This window comes from Bemisia tabaci, chromosome 4 (genome assembly GCF_918797505.1).
Source record: "Bemisia tabaci chromosome 4, PGI_BMITA_v3".
Lineage (NCBI taxonomy): Eukaryota > Metazoa > Arthropoda > Insecta > Hemiptera > Aleyrodidae > Bemisia > Bemisia tabaci.
In genome coordinates, this window is record NC_092796.1 from 22,170,932 (window position 1) to 22,186,524 (window position 15,593).

At 38.1% G+C, this 15,593-nt stretch overlaps 1 protein-coding gene across 3 annotated transcripts in view; it reads left to right on the forward strand.

The window, feature by feature from the left end:
* jar (Myosin heavy chain 95F jaguar) overlaps positions 1–15,593 on the forward strand; it is a 79,134-nt gene that overhangs the window by 44,052 nt on the left and 19,489 nt on the right. For 2 of the 3 annotated variants that reach the window (XM_019051590.2, XM_019051592.2), the window contains exons 1-8: positions 8,587–8,744; positions 9,594–9,793; positions 10,510–10,583; positions 11,279–11,408; positions 13,067–13,231; positions 13,577–13,839; positions 14,198–14,347; positions 15,135–15,394. In XM_019051590.2, coding sequence (XP_018907135.2) covers positions 8,737–8,744; positions 9,594–9,793; positions 10,510–10,583; positions 11,279–11,408; positions 13,067–13,231; positions 13,577–13,839; positions 14,198–14,347; positions 15,135–15,394 — 1,250 coding nt within the window. In that variant the 5' untranslated portion in view covers positions 8,587–8,736. Of the gene's footprint in view, positions 1–8,586; positions 8,745–9,593; positions 9,794–10,509; positions 10,584–11,278; positions 11,409–13,066; positions 13,232–13,576; positions 13,840–14,197; positions 14,348–15,134; positions 15,395–15,593 lie in introns of those variants that run through there. The other variant, XM_019051591.2, reaches the window with a different exon arrangement.

Consider the following 15,593-nt stretch of genomic DNA (forward strand, 5'->3'; position numbering starts at 1 on the left):
TAAAGATATGAATTATGAATTAGAAAAAAATCGATTGCATCCAGATTTTTTAGAGCAATTCAACTGAATAATGAACAGAGAAGAAAAAACTAACCGTTCGAGCGCGAGATTTTAAGTAAAAACTATGTGCATTAAGAGTGATAAATTTCATTGATTCATAATTTTATTTTACACTCTGATTTTTCCTCGTTAATTAGAGGTAATTGAATAAACAAAGCAGGATGGAATTAATGTTTTTCTTATTGTTGTTCAGTTGCTCTATTTCCCGGAAGAAATACACTTATTTTATTTTATTTTTTTTCTTTTTGCTCTTAATTAATCTTCTTTTTTAAAATGTTTGCAAGATGGAACCAATGTTCAAAGCACATACACAAAAACGGAGGAGATAACTGAAAAAAGAAAAAATACAAAAAAGGTCAAAATAAACTGCAAATTATTATTTCTTTAAAGAGCTCTGCAATAAAAATATACAAAATTCTTGAACAAACATTTTCAACAAAATCTCAATTTTCGAAACAAACATTTTCAACAAAATCTCAATTTTCTAAACAAGCATTTTTAACAAAATCTCAATTTTCTAATTTGCTTCGAGAACATGTCTATTACTCTTCCAGAGAAGTTTTTCACTTTGACCATTGTACTCTCAATATGAAGCAAAGAGAGATTCGAAAATCTAGTTTGCATCATTGTTGTCCGAAGCCATGTTTTAATTCGGCGCATGGCAGAAAAGCTTCGTTCACAGTTCGCCGAACTAATGGACAAGCCAATAGAGACCTGCAAAAGCTTGTATAAGTTTGGCATGAAGTCTTCATTAATTTCCGTCTTCAGGTTTTTAAAATTGAGTTCTTTCCCCCGCAGTCTTCTATGATTCGTGTCCATACACTATGAAGCAGCATCTGATTCTTTTGATTTTTCCAAATATTCCCAGCTCTTGTAAGGTAACGCAAAAAGACTTTGGATGGACCCTTGGCTGTTATCGAGGGTTTCACTCCATAACAGAGGCTGACTTGCTCCTCGAGGTGGCCGGAGATTGCCTACAGACCGAACGTAACAGCATTCCAACTTGAAAATTTTTCACTCGTAACTATATTTTCAGTGGAAAACATACAGAATTGCAAAATCTCTACAATCCTGTGATCCTAGAATCGCAAGCTTGCAGTGTGCACTGTTCGGAAATGGGTGTACACCGGGGTAGGTTCGATACCAACAACGTACGACTTCTCCACGGCTTGAGTGCGCACCGTGATATACGCGCAGTGCATGAAGTATCCTGCAGACTTGTAAGGCGCTATACGCTGCGTCGCCCGCACCGTGCTGTACGCGCAATGCATGAAGTATCCTGCGGTCTTGTAAGGTGCTACTATGCGTTTGGCGCCGTGACGCACTGTGTTTGACGCAATCATTCAAACTTGCGGCGTCAGCTGTTTCCATGCTAGAGACATCACTGAAAAAAAATCTGCTAAAATCAACACATGAAATAGTGAAAAAAGGTGACAACTCATCAAAATAGATTAAGAACACCGGGTTGATTTAACTAATTTGGTGATTTGTCACCGTATTTTAGCAATTTTTTTTTCAGTGCATGTTTCAAGTTAGAACTGAATGAACATGATCAAAGTGGTACAAGCAACTATTACTGCTCCCAAGACGCTCCAATTGTCCGTCCATTTTTTGATGGCGAACTGGTCAGAGTAAGCAACAATCATTTAGTGACTACATCATTCGATATAATATCGAACTTCTGGTTCGAACCTAAAAATACTCCCACAACATCATGTACGAAATTACGAATTCGTCATGAGTTATTTGTATTAATTTATTAAAATATTTTTTTATTTATTATTTATTGTATTTTTAGTCATTGATCGGTCACGAATCAATTAAAGACTCATTAAACACGAGAACTCTCGATCGTAAGAATCACTTGGACGCACTTTACGACCATGGCGCAAAGGGCGCGAATAAGAAACAAGGTTCTATTGTTTACATTTGAATCAAGGGTTCGTCATTATATCAAATGACGTAGCCACTAAATCAGTCTATTGCCTCCACAGCGTTATTTAAAGACGTGAAGTGTGGCAGCGATGGCGTCGGATGTGACAGACGTGGAGTCGGCGCGCACCGAGGCAGTCAACTCACAATCAGTCCTCGTTGGCTCCCATGTAAATCCAGCTGCTTTGCGCACAGTCTGGCGACGGGCGGCATAACGGAGCCGGCGTCCATCCTTACGCTCTCGGTGCACGAAGTTACGGACCTACGCTACGGTACCCCACCGCACCGTGGTGACCCCTCCGCCCCCATCCCCTGGCCTCCGCCTCAGGTTGAGTGAACTTTATCCCCGACTCTTGCGTGAGCCGCTGCATTACGTGGGACTGCTTCCCTTTCTCGCCCGCACTTATGCTCTTCTTCCCAGCGGGCTGATTATTGAAATTCATAGACAAAGCTATGGACAAAGAGGACATAGGGAGTATGGAGCGATCCTGTTGGTTGAAATGTGCGGTTCTTATAGACTAAGGAGAAAATGATGGACTAACTGTCAGGTTTCTCGTAGGTTGCCGTTAGTTAGTCTATTACCTACTGCCTTTGTCCATTGCAACCATCAGCTTCCACCAATAGGTTCCCTCCATATCCCTTTTGTCATCTTTGTCTATCGCTTTGTCTATCAGTTTCAATAATCAGTCCGCAGGATGGGTTACAGCTTTTCGTGGGTCAGCAGTGCGGAGTCCTATGAATTGGTGTGAAATAACTAAGATCCGTCCAAACGCCTAGTTTTTACGGTCAGTATGAACGGAAGTATAACCATCTGAATACCTACCGTGATGATTGATGACATCTAACAGTGGCGTGGCGTGAATTGCGATATATCGATTGCTATGCCATTTAAACCTATGGAAAAGGATCGATAAACAGGGTGTTCGCAGCGAACACCTTAATAATCGATTCTTCACAATAGGTTTAAATGGCATAACAATCGATACATCGCGATTCACGCCACGCCACTGATCTACAGTAAAGGTTAATGTCATGGTTTGGAAAGTATTTCTTCAAAGAGAACCAAGTGGCACCAGTTGTTGTCTTGACAATTTTTTTTTTAATTTTTTTTATTTTTTTATCTTTTTATCTTAGAGAGAGACACAATACTTCTAACGATTCTCCTTCGAGTTGTTCCTGTTAATTATGTGACACAGAGCAAATTCATACAAAATCTCAAAGTATTGATACAACTTTTTCGAACAAACCTAAAGTGTCCAAAAAAATGTGAAAACAGCTGATCCCATTTTTTTCCTATTATCTCATCAATGATCAACTCGATGCGGCCAGTATACATTTTTTACCGATTTATGGGATCCATAGGTGGAAAAAAACTAGAGGTACATATTCTTAATTTATCGATCAGATTCGGATTCAGTCATGGTGAATCATATTATTGTTGAATTTTTTTGTTTTTTGGACCCGATCTAGAATTTTTAAGGTCTACCAAACCGGTGGTTGGTTGGACCGAATGGAGGTGAAGACCCCACTGAGGCTCAGAAGCACAATATTGCGGACAAACTCAGACTGTGCCCAGAACAATAGACATAGAAGCTTTCGGATAGATTCTACTTACAGAAACAACAAAATTACAAAATTTTAGCAGCATTGCGAGCTTTTTTACGCCCCCCTACCCAAGGAGTCCTCAATCTCGGTGGAAAATTTAACGCATTTCGGTATAGTTAGAGTCAGTGGTCCGCGAATACAGATCGGGTTTGAGGTTGAGACGATGGCTCTGGAGTTGGGAGGCCTCGAAGCCGAAGCAGCACCCGCGCGAAAAGAGCGCGGCTGGCAACGGGTTTCATCCGTAAAAGAAAAACGACCGGCTTCATGACCCACTTCTCTGTTTTCTTTGCAATGGGCTCGTTGCTCGTTGCGTGACGGGCTCTCCGGTTACGTAATATGCCGTTATTTTTGTCAACGTTGCGCTGCGAGCCCGGACACTGTTGGGTTAAGTCGGGGCGTAAGTGACTCCTGCGTTAATGTGACTAACATCATTTTGAGGGGAAGCATTAACTGAACTACATTTGGACGTATTTCTATCAAACGGACCTAAGCGCCATAGGGTGAGGAAGGTAGAGGGGGGCTTGGATTGGCGGCGGAATCGGGCGTCCGGCTTATTCCGTCCTATACTCGCAATGCTTTTCCATGGCGCTTAGGTCCGCTTGACAGACCGCGCTATCCGGGATTATAAATTCCTCAAAAGGAACTCAAATTGGCGCTTAGTTCCGTTTGATAGAAATACGTCCATTTTGCAATTAGGAATCACAATTTCTAACTCATCCGTGAAAAAACGTATGTCCATAGGGAAACTAATGGCACATACGTTGTTTTTCAACTGAGCCAGAAATTGCACTTCCTAACTGCATAATCTGCCGTCCAAAGTGAGGACGCCGTATCTCCATTCAACACTTTTTCAATTTTTGTCTGACGAAATGCTGTTTTACGAAAAACATAATAAATGATCATCCTTCATTTTTTAATATAATTCTGCCACGCCATTAGAAACTAAAAATGAAAAAATGAAGCCTTTAATGAGGAAATGGAATTTTCCTATAATAGAGTTGTGAACCTCTAGGTCTGCGAGGGAATCAATACCTACCGTTGTGAATTAAAAATTGAATTTCGACTTATTTTTAGAATTTTTTGACACGAGCGTATGAATAGCTGTACCGAAAACTACTCCTACATTCAGAATTTTGAAGTGAGACTTGTTTCAAATGCTTTATTCCGCATCATTAATGCTATTTCCATTTACCATTTAACCAAGAAAAAATGGCCGGAAAATGTTCGATAACAGTTCCCCTCTTGAGAGTCTGAAAATGGCAGTCGTTTTTTGATGACAGGGGTTACATCACGAGGCGTACACGCTGGGCACACTTGCTCCTCTGATTCAGATCCGAGCTGTTTCTGATTCCAGGGAATTTGTCCTGTCCCCTTGCACTGAAAAAAAAATCTCGGTGTATTTACTAAGAAAAGGGTAAAATTACCAAGAATTCAGGGTTCTATTTGATCCCAGTTTTTTCTTGGTAAAATTACCATTTATGGAATTGGTAGTTTTACCGAGAAATCTCGGTAAAATTATTGAACTTTCTTGGTAATTTTACTGGACCTTGGTAAAAACGCCAATATTTTTTATCGACTAAGGTAGAATTACCGAGATAAAATGGCAAAGTTACCGGGAATTGATTACCCATAAAAGTGGTATTCTTACCTGAAAAAAACAGTAAAAATACCGGTTTTTAGGTAAGCTTACCAGTCTGTCTTGGTAAAATTACCAATAATTGGTAAAAAAAGTGAGATGGTAAAGGTACCAACGGACCTTGGTAAAAACGCCGAGAATTTTATTTCAGCATGTCACTGGCGTAACTTCGGTGAAATTTAGGGTTTACAGAGGCCAACGCTCTCATTGAAGAGAAAATTGCTTTGGTGAGTTGCAATCGCTGAAATAACAGCTCTCAGAGAGGATGATTACAATTCATCATAAATATTTATGACCGTTATTTTTCAGTGCCACTTTTAATGATTTCACCATTATACAATTGCTGTTGTAACGTGCCTGGAAATGGCGTACCCCAAGACGATCGTACATTTTGCCGTGAAAATTTCCTGTCGCTGGAAAAATAGTCGGCACAGTAGGTAACTTTGAGAAAAGGAGATGAAGCATGGGTATATGGTAGAAACTGACAGCATTTCTCAGGTAGATAGTAGATGACTGATTTGAAAACACATTTCCTAAAATTTTCGATTATTTTTTTTGGCGTTTGGAGAAGAACCAACCAAGGCCATTTCTAATTTTCAAAAAATACTTTTTATAAAACAGGATAACGAACGCAGAAATTTTTAATCAATGATGGTGTTTACTTTTCACCTACTTACTAAAAAATATGGTATACGAAGAGAAATTTGCGATATTGTAAATTAAGATACGCGAGCCAGAAAATAGTGATAGAAGTGGTAAACGGAAAAAAAAAAAAAAAAAAAAAAAAAAAAAAACAGGGCAGAAAAACCCCTAGAATTTTACTCACATGTTTCAAGGAATTTCGTAATTTCTGGAAAATCTTAAACATTTTCAATCCAAATTGCGTTGTACAAGTTCTGTGTGCGTACAATTGTGGGTCCCTGGTAAAAATTGGCGATAAGAGCTGGTTTCAAAATACCATAGGAATTCTTATAGCCGGCTAAAGAAGGCTACAGAAAATCATATAGCTGGCTGTAGAATGCGGAGAAAATCATACGGCCGGGCTCTACGAAGCGATAAAAAATTATGCAGCCGGGCTATAGTTCCTATCGCCGGGCTTTACACTTTATCGCCTGGCTGTTGCTTTTTCGCCATCGATTATAAAAGGCTATAAGAAATTGTGTAGAAATTCGTGTGCTTTGGAAATCATTAAGTTTGATACGGAACCACCTTAATATTTACAAAACACACATTATATTTTCCTTCAATACATATTTTTTTTTCATCAATTAAAATGAGAATAATCCATACAGGATGTGCAAACATTTCAAAATCATGAGTTGAATAACGCTGACTCCGCCAGATTAAATATTAGAGCCTAACACAAAGCGGAGCGGCGACGCACTGGCGCCTACAAACCTAACAGGGATACTTCACGCATTGCGCAACGCGTGAAGTATCCCTGTTAGGTTTGTAGGCGCCAATGCGTGTTTCGCGCTGGCTGCCCGCCTGCCACGGCGCTTGAAGCAACTATTTCACACCAGAGGTATTGCACAGTATCATACGAAACTGAAGGCGCTCTAATATATTAGTAATGGCAGGCATCCATCAAAAGTACGGAGCTTTCCTCGCAAAATAAATCAAGATACTACGGCCCAAAAAGAGAGCAGTATTCCAAAAACTCACTAAGTCCTAGCATCCGTAATTAGTAACGTTTCGCATACACTTTATCGCCTGGCTGTTGCTTATTCGCCATCGGCTACAAAAGGCTATAAGAAATTGTGTAGCCGGCTATAGAAGCTATTGGAAATCTTACAGCCGGCTGTAGGTCTATGGTATTTTGGAACACAGATTCTACTGCCAATTTTACCAGGGGTAGCGTACAAATTGACGGTAAAACTGCAAAAATATAGTTTGCGGTGTTTCAAAATCTCAGCTCGGTTTTATTTTCAAAAAAGAGACCAAACCAACATCATGGCTAGAAATTTTCTCAGAATATTCTTCACATAGAGAATAATAATCACCGAAGTTTTCAAGAAATTACGTTTAGTAGTTTTCGATGTAGAAAATAAAGTATGACAGGAAGTCGCAAACAGAGATGCGCAATTTTGCAGTTTCGCCATCAAATATGTGTTTTCAGAAGTCAGGAAGATTTCTCTGAATTGGTGGTTTTTACCGATCTTTTACACAACACATAATAGTCATTAAAACTGACCGATCGGTTTCGATTTCTTTCCGTGTACTTTCACATTTAGACAAATCTGTTCTAAGATGTAGGTACCATTAAGTTTGATCCTCTTTGTGATTTAAATCCATCGTGACGTCGATCTCAGGCCAACGATCTTCCGACAATGCTGCCGTGTTAAGTAAAAATGCTGTATGAGCATTCGAATGGTGCCAAATTTCTTCTGAAGAAATATTTATTTTGGAGGAAAGTTATGAATATTTTTCCTTGAAATTTTCATACTTTATACATCAAATTACGAACAAATTCCTCTGAGAATTCGGAAGAGAAATATTTACAAATTTTTCTGAAAATTCGTGATTGGTCAAAGGAAATTTGGCAACGCTTGATGGCTTATACGGCGTTCTTCCTTGGCATGGCAGAATGTAAGTAAGTAATTAGATCATCTCGCCCGAAAAGCATCTTGATCCGGATTTCCTTGATTTGCCCGGCGCTACCGGACATAGCGCAGTTTTAAGCCAGATTCGTTATCAAGATAACGTCGCAGCTGAAATAATTGTTCAGTTTTTTTCTTCCTTCTTTTTTCGTTGCCCCACGAGCCATGGCCACGTGGTTCCAGACGTTGCACTTGGTTTTGATTCCAGTTCGATACCTGTGACGAGTGAAAGTGCGCTCGTGTATGCGTGCCTTGCGCAATGATTACCGCATCTCGTACTAAATAAAGTTCCCGGTTTTTCGAAAATTACTCACAAACGGTAACACCGCCAAAAATCAAACATATGAGTAACTTTTGAATACTCACAATAAATTTACGGAATGTTACCGGCGAGGATAATTTGGTCTGTATAAATCGAAAAATGCGGGAAAAAATTCAATGGTAGCGGCTACGGAGTATTGAAAGTGCTAAAACAAACACACGCGCTCTCGAGGAAAACCCTACGACAGATTCAGGGAATTGGAACTGATAGACGATGAGTATTTTAAAGGGTTTTAAATGTTGAAGGATCCCGAAAGTTAAAGGGTCTTGCTTTTCCGCGACATGATGCGATGAAATCGCCTTGTCACAATGTGCGCTCTTTTATTTTGGCGCCTTTTTTTTGAAAGCGTTCAAAATATTTCGAAAAAAGGCGCCAACTTCATCGATTGGCTACCGTTGCGTTGATTTCGTCATGCATCGACCATCTGACGTAACAGCTGTTTTGTGTGTGTGTTCGTGTGTTTGTAATGTTGTTCATTCAAATTATTCAAATGATTCCTAAACTGGTTTTCATTTAATTACTGATTACTGATTTTTGTGCTCGATTTTGGATCTGTCCGTTATTCTGTGCCGATATTAAACATGAGCAGGTACCTGTTATTTACAGATCAGCATTTATTAATTCGTCTTACATATAGTATGTATCTGTATTCATGCTTCTGTATCAGCAGAGCATGCATGATCATTATTTTACATGAAGTACTTACACTCCTGATTGATATTGTTTATTTCTTAGCACGCCACCGGGCATTTCATAGGGATTACTCGCTTACATTTCAAGTTACATGTTTTGGTGACAATGTTTGATATCGGAAGTTTTATCATCTTCTCATCCATTGTAGGAATCGGGTAGCTTATACCTACTTGACCTGCTAGCTGATCTTAGACATTGTCCCTCACTGATTCAGACCGTAAAAATCAGGCTCCGCTGGCTAACATGGCTTTCATTGCCAGTCCTTGCAGCTGTCGCCCCCCATCGTTCACCCTCTTGTCACAGCTAGCCTTCATAGTTGAGGGAAGTAAATGACTGCCCTGCAGAGGTTTGTCGCTTGCACTATTAATAAATACCTCTACTCCCTTCTTCCCTTACTTAAAGGATCTTAGATTCTTCTGCAACCGCGCACTTATTTTGTAGGTTTGTGTTTGTTGACTCGGTCCTTCTGATTTTATTGCGTCATGCCTCTGCATCGATTGTTTCACTCAGGAGTTAGTTCCACCTGATATTTGGTTCTAATCAAAGTATTTGGTCAAGTATTCTGTGGCTCACCCATCAAGCTATTTTTGCGAAAGTACCATTATCCCACTCACTCAGAGCTTTTTTTATTTCTCTGAATATTTTTTTGTGAATCTTTAGCCTCTTACTTAAAAAGCAGAGGAAATTTGTAGATTTTGGTAACTTGTCAATTTCCTAACAGAATGACTTTCTCTTGTTTATTCAGGGAGAACGAGCCTTGCATCATGGAGCAAAAAGTCTGGGTGTCCGATCAAGCGGAGGGTTTCATCTTGGGGAAAATTATCGACATCGGCCTCGATGAAGTCACAGTCCAGCCTTTTGATTCAAGAAAACCCAAGACCACATGTAGTCTGGATCGTGTCTACACTGCTGAGGAACATGAAGATAGAGATGTTAATGATAATTGTAAGTATTAGTCCTTCCATTTTCAGACTCAGCACTTTTTACAAACCCTGTAGAACTCTACTTATCCATCGTTATGTCAGGATAAGAAGGTAAAAGGTCATCTTTTGTACCTTCTACTTGCTACTTTGAAGGCTCTATGTGCCCTTATTTCTATGGTGTAGGCTCTGTTCCTATTGCACACTGTTTTTCTCTCTGTGCTAGGTCATGTCCCTATAAAAAAGTCAGAGCCCATTCAAAGTACTTATTTATATTGAGACAAAATTTAATTCCTAATGAGGATGATCAGCCCTGCTCAAGAGGCTTTTTCATGCATTCAGATGGTACCATTAGTAAGACTCAATATCTGTCACACCGAATAAGCTTTAAGCAAAAATCAATGAGAGAAAAAAATCCAGGCGCTGAAAGTATGAAGCAGCTTCAGATACCTTAGTGCTTGGCAAAAACTCCTCCTAACTTGCTAGGTACTTCCTTTGCTTGTAAGGTATTTCCTAGGTAAAAAATCAGGTTTATAGAATTGACTTTTTTATCCGTAGGATATACGGTCTGTGAACTTGGGAAATGGATAAATTTTATTTAAATTGAACTTATTACATTCTAATTTTGGTTTAGTCATTCAAAATAATCTACGTAATCAAGAGTGCAAGATGAATTTTTTGTTTGTCTTTCTTCTATTTGATTTTTTTTATTGTTCAATAATCCATCAATTTTTTTTTCAGGTGCTCTAATGCATTTGAATGAAGCAACATTGTTGAATAATATACGATTGCGATACATGAAAGATAAAATTTATGTGAGTATATACTTATTGTTTCTAATTTTTTTTTAATGCGAGTTTCAAAGATCAAAAAAGACAATAAGCGATTCTCAGTCACTGGGGCAGACAGGCAAGTAGGTACACTAGGAAAAATCCCGATGGACCTGTTAAAGCTAATTAAGCTTCAACCTGACATGTCTCCGTGGTAAGAGAGTTACGCATTGTAACGCTATAAACCCGTGTGAATAAAGTCATATCCACAGTATTATTATGAATATTATTATTATGAAGTTGAATAGTTATTCAATAGTTCTGATTGTTGCTAAATGTACGCAACAGGACCGATTGATATTTAGAAAATTTTGGACCATTTATATTTTTCACATGGCAGAAAACAACTAAAACTACGTTCCCAGTTAATTTTCGGTCTCAGTCTGCCCCTCTCCAGTTATTATTCTTATCATTGTATTTCAGTAAGCTAATGATTTTTACAGGTGGCTCACCAGACTACTTGAAATTTTCTGGTTTACCTATCTTTTATGGTTTGTCTAGACGTAGATGTGTTAGGTTTTGATCAAACTGTTGAAGGCTTGTCATTGGTTATTTTCAGTGCTCTGAAAAGACAATGATTTATTCTGAAAGTTAATCTTTCCTATGTTTTTAACTCAAATATTGGAATATTTTTATATTTTAGATGTATCTAATACACGATTTCTTCTTTTCTCCTGCAGACTTATGTTGCAAATATTTTGATCGCTGTCAATCCTTATTTTGAAATCAAGGACCTTTATACCTCAAAAACAATCAAACAGTATCAAGGGAAGTCCCTTGGAGTGCTTCCCCCTCATGTCTTTGCAATCGGTGAGTAATTCATGAGTTGTTGAAGAAATTTATGCTTATCAAAAGACAATAGCACTGTTGTCTCCTCGTTATTGATTTGATAATCAGATACTCAATCACAGAAACACGCCATCTAATTTTTTATGGAAAAGTGTCTCTTTACCAATCATTGAACAAGGTGGAGGATGGTGCTGCGCCCACACCTTTCAGTTTCGGGCCATTTTTTTTTAGTGTCCCCCCCCCCCCATCATTGGATTGGCGCTGATAATTTATAGTTCCTTTATCACCAGGAAAGACGTATGAAGGTCCTTAATCACTTTTCTGCATAAGAAAAGTAATTTGAATGATCCAGAAAATTTCCTGATTTTTACGTAGCAAGCCATTGAATTGAAACTTGAGGCAAAAAATTCCTGAAACATTCCAGAAATATTCCTAAATATGGATTCTGTCATTGGAAAAACAGTCTTGTGGTTCGAAAAGTTGATAAATCAGTCTGAACCTTTGTGATGAAAGGCTCTGTGTGTGACCTTTGTGTTTAAAGTAAGGTATGGAGAAGTCTTCCTTCCAATACCTAGAAAAAAACAGAACCATTAGGTAGAATTAGAGTTTGGTCTCATCTAAGTTAAAATATTTACCAAAAATTTGACCCTTTGAAAAGGAAAAAAATCCCTGCAAATTGTGCCCAATAAAAATCCAATCAAAAGGAACCAAGTGAGACAGAAACTTGCATTTTCATTTGATTATTAGTCTGCAATCCCTTTTCACTGATCTTGAGTGTTCCAATTTGTGATTCTCTCGATGTTTTACTAATCAAGGTTAGTCTGGCTTTGATCATCCTTGTGTTATTCACACAGATTATTCCAGATCGCTAACATCCAATCTAGCCAATGCTTAGAAAGCGTGAGTAATTTTGCTACAGGTTAGGCAACTTTAGAAAATTGATGGCACTACCAGTAGTGAAAGAACTTGACCGGACCGAGAGAAATTTCCTCTTGAATCTGATTATAAAGCTTTAATAAAGTATAAATAGTAATGTGTAATAATGGTTTTTGATCAAATAAGATTTTATCAAGTACTGTTATGCTAAGTATTCTGTTTCAATATTCTTACAACAGTTGGTAGCAATTAATTGCTCTCATGGGACTTCTGGCGGGAATTCAAAACTAGGAACCAAAAGTCTCATTTTACTAGGATTTTGCTTTAATTTTCGGTTTCTATGGCTTTAAACTTCAAAAAGATGATATATTATAATCTGGCGGTGAAGATTGATCCATCCAGAATAGATGAGAGATAGACATTCCAAATTAAGGGGGAAAGTGCTGCATCTTTTAATCTGGAAATATTGAACCACATTAATTCTACTGAGAAACTAATTCTTGAATTCTTCGGTACGTTTCATCCCACAAAAATCTGAAAAAGAAGTATTCTCATGCGGAAAATCTGCTGAAAATAGCCAAAATTTCAGTTTTGGCTCCTAGTTTTAAATGCCCATGGATTTTCCCGCCAATGGCGCTCACAAAACTACCCACGCTCTTCCGCCGATGTTAGCGATCTGGGCTAATCTGTCGTTATTCAAGGTCTACAAATGTTTTGCAGCAGGTGGATCCTTCTTAGTACCTTTTAAATATTTTTTCCTTAAATTGCAATTTCCAATTGTACATTTTTTGTTTGTTTGACAGCCGACAAAGCTTTTAGGGACATGAAAGTCTTGAAACAGTCCCAATCCATCATTGTCTCTGGAGAGTCAGGTGCTGGCAAAACTGAGTCTACAAAATACTTGCTACGCTACCTGTGTGACTTATGGGGTTCGTCTGCTGGTCCAATTGAGCAGAAAATTTTGGATGGTTTGTATATGTCATTTGTTTTTCTCTTGAATTAAAAAGCAAATTGAAAGTTTATGGATTGAACAACTTCACATTGGGTCTAAAAGTAAAATAAAAAGCAGCAATATCCTTAATCCAACTTGCATTCTTAGAGCTGAAAGTTTAAAACTTTTTCAGCCTTTTTATTCTGTTTCTAAATCAAAAGTTTGGTCGATACAACGATATAGTTTTTAAATTTCAATGACTTTGACTCATTATTTTGTGATTGTAACATTTTGAACATTAACTTGTTACTTCATGTAACTTCATGTTTCAGTAAATTTTAGAAATCCTCCATGTCTAACACTTGTATTCTTCTCTTTGCAGCAAATCCTGTTTTGGAAGCTTTTGGCAATGCTAAAACAACCCGTAACAATAATTCTTCACGATTCGGCAAATTCATGGAAGTTCACTTTGATGGAAAATGTGCTGTTGTTGGGGGTCATATCTCTCACTATTTGTTAGAAAAATCTCGGCTAGTGACTCAAAGTCCTGCTGAGAGAAACTATCATATTTTTTATTTGTTGTGTGCTGGAGCACCCAGCAATCTACGAGCCAAGCTCAACCTTACAAAACCAGATGATTACTATGTAAGTTAAATCACAATGATCTTTCAAAAATCAAATTGATCAAATGATCAAAATGATACAATTTAAAGTATCTGAAATAATGAAAAATACTCAAAATCTATTAATCCTGAAAAAATCATTGAGTTAAAGAGTTAAATGAAGAAAAAATCCTATAATTTTGTCCAAACTGAAACGTTTTAAAATATTTTGCACCCTTGATCATGGGTGGCGGTAGCCACCTCCGGACAAAGTCTAATTGTATTGTAACTTATGACGTAGGTAACCTAGAGCAGCTAACTTTACATGAAATTTCTGCAAGCTTTAAAAAATATGTGTTTTTGTATTTTTTATCTCATATATTGCTTTATATTTTCAACAGTATCTGAAAAATGGGTGCACGCAATACTTCACCGACTCGAAAACTGAGAAAACGTTGAATAGTAATCAGAAAAGTTCCTCACATTGCAGCAAAGGTCCTTTGAAGGATCCCATGTTAGATGACGTTAAGGATTTCATCAATATGGATCAGGTAAATTTAAGTCCCCTTCCTCCTTGCCAACAGGCTGTCCTTATTTAATCATCTTCCAATTTTTCTAAGGACTTACATTTTATTTTGCAATGGGTTTTCTCCGCTCGAGAGATTCAGCCAACTGAAATGACTTATTATTGGTAAGATTGTACAAATATCACATTGAGCATATCAGAAATGTCTGAGGCCTTCTCCGTGCTGCCTAATTTATGGAATTCTCAGAGGCAGGGTTGCCACAGTCAGAGAATCCAGGGAAACATTGGCTGCTTACAGAAGAAATACAGTGCATTTAAATTTCCCACTCTGAAAAAAGCCAACTCTACGCCACTACACAGTCGAGTTCCAAAACTCGTCATGGAGAATGACTGACCTGCGTAGATTGTTCGTCATGTCAGGGAAAAACGGTTAAATCACCTTTACTTGCTTTTTAGAATGGGTTAAAATTTTGAGCAGCACATTTTCGTGTGAAAACTATTTCAAATTATGTTTCTTTAACCACCCGGCATTTCTTCAAATGTCAGGGTATCTTACCAAAAAGTGCTAAAAAAATCAGGGAATTTCATTTCCAAATTCTGTGGTAACCTTGCGTAGCACAATTTCAAAATTCACGGATTGGAAAACGAGGAATTTTGCCCATCTTTGATAAGCAGTTTGTTGTATTCACTCCTCTGACTTTCTCAGAAAATGTATGCCAATGAATAAAAATCCTCCCAGACTATTAATGTATTGAAAAACTAATTAAATGACTTGGTAAGCACCAAATTTACAGTAATGTTCTATTTTTCAGGCCCTCAATAGGCTTGGTTTAGATGAAGCATCACGCAATGAAATCTACACTGTGGTAGCAGCTGTATTGCACTTGGGTAATGTGGCTTTTGAAGAAAACCTCGAGGGGAGCAAAGGAGGCTCCCAGGTCTGCGCTCATTCCGAGGCAGCCTTGTCTGCTGCTGCTAAACTTTTGGCTGTTGATCCTGAAGAATTAAGACAGGCTCTTGTGACCAAAGTCATGATGACAAATCGAGGTGGACTGAAAGGCACCGTAATTCTGTAAGTTCCTCCCTATCATTAAGAATACTCATTCAGAATTGCTGTAATCTTCAAAAAATACTAAATACATGGTGTTTGGAGTTAAAGAACTGGAAAAATATGTTTTACCTCTTTTCTTAACCTGCAGTAATAGCATAAAAATTAGGTATCTTTTGACATTCTAAGCCCATTAGAGGTACGCCTCCAGGTGAAAGTATTA